Below are 4,441 nucleotides of genomic sequence, written 5' to 3'. Positions count from 1 at the left end.
TGGCATCGAAACAACTGTGGAAAGCCGCATGCCGCTGACCCGGCGGGCCGAAGACGACGTGCAGAGCTTGGCAGGCAGGCAGGGACGCGGATTCTTCGTCGGCAATGCAAACCCCCCAGTCCATCGTCCCCCGCTCGCGCGGCAACAACTGGTCGCCAGTCGTCGTCGTCGCCTCCCGCCCCACTTCCTGCCCTCCGCAACTCGCACAACTTGGACTGGACCATCATCGTCTACTGTCCACCTCCACCACCCTTCCCTCGTGTATATATAGCTGACCCCATCCGAGACGAGAGTGCCAACCCACCACGCACGGACCTGCTGCAGACCAGCAGCAGCTCAGCCTGAACCCGCGCCGCCGATCAACGCATACGCGCGCCGCTAGCTTAGCTCTCTCTCCTCGTCGCCGGCTCGCCGCCGCAGCGCCCTCTCCGATCCACGCGTGCCTCTATCTCTCTCTTGGTACGTGATGTGATGCCAACAACCTGTATCGCTCACTAGTTTCGTGTTTATTATTATCCTCGCTACGGTTGTAGTACTACGGTTCAAGGATTACATTACCGGCGATACAATATTTATCAGTGAGCTCCGGTAACGATAATCGGTTGAAAATCGGTGAAAAATCGCCAAAACCGATCGGTAAATGGACCCAAATTCAAAAAAACGAAAATCGACAATTTATCGTCGATAATCGATGCAAACCGAACGATTTATCGCTTCGCCTACTGAAAATATGTTTTGGCAGTGGAAAAAATATAAAGGTTTGATAGCATTTAATTTTTTAGGTTATGTATTGTATTATATTAGATAAATTACACATATATGCACAATTTTACACTTGAAGCCAATGCCAATCTTCTCTCCATGTTCCCAAACTAAGTCATTATCAGACATTTACCTGCAAGAGGGAAATCGAACCATGTCTGTGTCAAAATTATGCTACGAATAAATGATACTCACTCTTAATTTGTACCATTTAGGCATACAATATAAAGTAAATGCATGCACCTTGTTTTCCTATTTAACATAGCATATTGTACAACAATAAACTTTTCTCCGTGACTAATATCTAAAACTGTAGCCTAGATTTTAGATCTGTGATACAACCAACCATCCAAGGAATATTGTATACCAATGTAGTATATTTGGCCAAATCGGTGAGTAGAAATACAAAAGAAGCTGACCTGAACTGAAAATCAGCCGATACAAATCGATAATCAACGATTTACCTCGATTATCGACGCCACGATCACAGCTCCCTCGCTCCCAGTTGCAGCATCATCGATAATCGCCGCATATATATCGATTATCGGTCTTAATCGCACGAAAAATATTTTTTCCCTAAGCAAACAATTTTTGCTTTCAACATGTGACAACACTCTGGAATCAAGAGAAGGTCTAGTTTTTTATAAAAATAAGTTCTCTACTTTTTATGAATTTTTATAAATTTTTAAATTTTCCATTGAAATTCACCGAAATTCCAGTCGGTTTACGTTTTCAGCTAGTATCGGTAACGATAAATTTCACCGATAATCGCGATTATCGAGCGGTTTTGTATTGCATGCTACGGTTACGGTTTCTTGGATCTGCCCGGTCCTGGACTTTTCTGTCTCAGGATAAGTGTGTCGATTTTATAAGGCCAAGCATTTTCCAACCAAACCAGCAACCAGATTTTTCTGCCAATCTAATCATCGTCACCATGCCCGTCGTCTGCGTGCAGGGAAACCCGGCGGCTCTCGTGCGGCGTCGTCTCTGCGGGGAGGCGGCCGGGAGATGACTCTGAGGCTGCTCAGCACAGACCAGCACAACCACCTGCTGTCCCCGAAGCCGCAGAGCCCCAGGGATGGCGGGTGTGGCTCCTCCGCCGTCGCCGCCGTGCTGAAGTCACCCAGAGCGGCGTCAGCGTCCTCCTCCTCCGCCTGCAGGAGCAGTAGCAGCCCCAGGCCCAAGAAGATGGCGCGCGGCGGCCTGGAGCGCTCCCTCAGCTTCAAGAACTGGGAGGCCCAGCTGACCGGCGGCGGCGGCATCAACGGCGCGCGCCCGGGCACCCTGTCCCTGCACCAGCCGCAGCCGCTTGCCCTGATCGAGTACATCTCGCCCCGCCCCCGCGTGGAGCTGGACGAGGCTGCGACGAAGCTGCAGAAGGTGTACAAGGGGCTGCGCACGCGGCGCGGCATCGCGGACAGCAACATCATCGCGGAGGAGCTGTGGTGGAAGGCGGTGGACGCCGTGGACCTCAACATCAAGTCCATCTCCTTCTTCCACGAGGAGGTTCCGGAGACGGCGGCGTCGCGGTGGTCGAGGGCGGGGAAGAGGGTGGCCAAGGTCGGCAAGGGCCTCTCCAAGGACGACAAGGCGCAGAAGCTCGCGCTGCAGCACTGGCTGGAGGCCATCGACCCTCGCCACCGGTACGGACACAACCTCCACCTCTACTACGACGTCTGGTCGGCAAGCTCCAGCTGCGAGCCTTTCTTCTACTGGCTCGACGTCGGCGCCGGCAGGGACCTGGTCCACCCGAAGTGCCCACGGAGCAAGCTCAGCTCGCAGCTCATCACCTACCTCGGGCCGATCGAGAGGGCTGCGTATGAAGTCATCGTGTTGGAAGGCAGGCTGATGTACAAGCAGAGTGGAGCTCTGGTGCACACCAACGAGGAGACCAAGTGGATCTTCGTGCTCAGCACCAGCAGGTCGCTCTACATCGGGCAGAAGAGGAAGGGCAAGTTCCAACACTCGAGCTTCCTGTCCGGGGCAGCCACCACGGCCGCCGGACGCCTCGTCGCCAAGGAGGGCGTCCTCAAGGCCATCTGGCCCTACAGCGGCCACTACCTCCCCACGGAGGAGAACTTCAGGGAGTTCATCGGCTTCCTCGAGGACAACTGCGTCGATCTCGCAGACGTCAAGCGATGCTCCGTCGACGACGACGAGTACCCGTCGTTCAATAAGACGCCGGCGCCGGAGGAGGAGCAGCCGGCTGAGGAGGCCGAGGTGGCCACCGCACACGACGAGGCCGTGGAGAGCCAACCGCAAACGGTCGAGCTACCTGCCGTGGACATCGCGAAGCAGGAAACCGTGCCCGAGGCCGCCGGCGCCGACAACGACGACGAGGAGGCGCCAGCGACGACGACGATGGCCAGGCGGCCGTCGTTCAAGTGGTCGACGCCGACGGGCGCGCGGATCGGCTGCCTCCGGGACTACCCGGCCGGGCTGCAGAGCAAGGCCCTGGAGCAGGTGAACCTGTCGCCGCGGGTGGTGGGGGTGGCGCCGTCGCCGAGCAGGCCCATGCCCATCCCGTCGCCGCGGCCCAGCCCCAAGTTCAGGCTGTCGCCGCAGCTGCAGTACATGGGGCTGCCCACCCCCACCGGCGCAAGGCTCCCCGTCCACAGCCCGGCGGCGCACAAGCACCACCAGTTCCTCGGCTTCCACACGCCCGCCGTCGCGCTCACGCTCCCCAAGCACATGGCCAAGTGATCTGCTGCCTGCTCTGCTGGTGCCGTCGCTCGCCGTACTCCATTGACATGCAAGGCCGGCCGCCGCCGCAGCGCCGTTTTCCAAGGTGCTGTGCTGCCTCTGCCTGTGCGGCCTTCTCTTCTTCTCTCCATCACCTGGAGCTGGTCTGGTTAATTAGGCGAGGGTTAACAGTTTTGTTGGTTCTTTAATTAAGATGATTCGATTGCGTTGTTGTACGTCTGATCGTGCACCGATTCTTTTGTACTACTACTAGTTAATTACGTTTGTTCGTCGTGTTCTTGAAACGAGCCCTGAGGTGCATACGCTGCACAGTGTAAACTGTATGTAGTAGAACTACAAGCTGCAAGGCCTGTATGACCTGAACCTGCAGTGCAGGTTCCTTTCTGAATAAAAGAAGCTGTTATGATACGATGGTCTTGATGTTTAAAGATGAAAAGCACGTAGGGCAATCCTAAAAGCAGAGACAGAGGCAGCAGCGAAATCGAATCTTGTGTAAAGCTCATGGAATACAAAACCGCTCGATAATCGCGATTATCGGTGAAATTTATCGTTACCGATACTAGCTGAAAACGTAAACCGACTGGAATTTCGGTGAATTTCAATGGAAAATTTAAAAATTTAAAAAAATTCATAAAAAGTAGAGAACTTATTTTTATAAAAAACTAGACCTTCTCTTGATTCCAGAGTGTTGTCACATGTTGAAAGCAACAATTGTTTGCTTAGGGAAAAAATATTTTTCGTGCGATTAAGACCGATAATCGATATATATGCGGCGATTATCGATGATGCTGCAGCTGGGAGCGAGGGAGCTGTGATCGTGGCGTCGATAATCGAGGTAAATCGTTGATTATCGATTTGTATCGGCTGATTTTCAGTTCAGGTCAGCTTCTTTTGTATTTCTACTCACCGATTTGGCCAAATATACTACATTGGTATACAATATTCCTTGGATGGTTGGTTGTATCACAGATCTAAA

At 53.2% G+C, this 4,441-nt stretch overlaps 1 protein-coding gene across 1 annotated transcript; it reads left to right on the top strand.

Annotated features, from left to right (window-relative positions):
* Positions 1 to 291: 291 nt before the first annotated feature.
* Positions 292 to 3,873, top strand: LOC120695480 (IQ domain-containing protein IQM1-like). Its single transcript, XM_039978720.1, has 2 exons — positions 292 to 459; positions 1,718 to 3,873. Exon 2 carries the CDS (start codon positions 1,771 to 1,773, stop codon positions 3,463 to 3,465), a length of 1,695 nt encoding a protein of 564 aa, XP_039834654.1. The 5' UTR covers positions 292 to 459; positions 1,718 to 1,770; the 3' UTR covers positions 3,466 to 3,873.
* The last annotated feature ends 568 nt before the right edge of the window (positions 3,874 to 4,441 follow it).

Source organism: Panicum virgatum, chromosome 1K (genome assembly GCF_016808335.1).
Source record: "Panicum virgatum strain AP13 chromosome 1K, P.virgatum_v5, whole genome shotgun sequence".
Lineage (NCBI taxonomy): Eukaryota > Viridiplantae > Streptophyta > Magnoliopsida > Poales > Poaceae > Panicum > Panicum virgatum.
The sequence above is the reverse complement of the archived record's forward strand: the minus strand, read 5'-3'. Positions and strand labels throughout refer to the sequence as shown.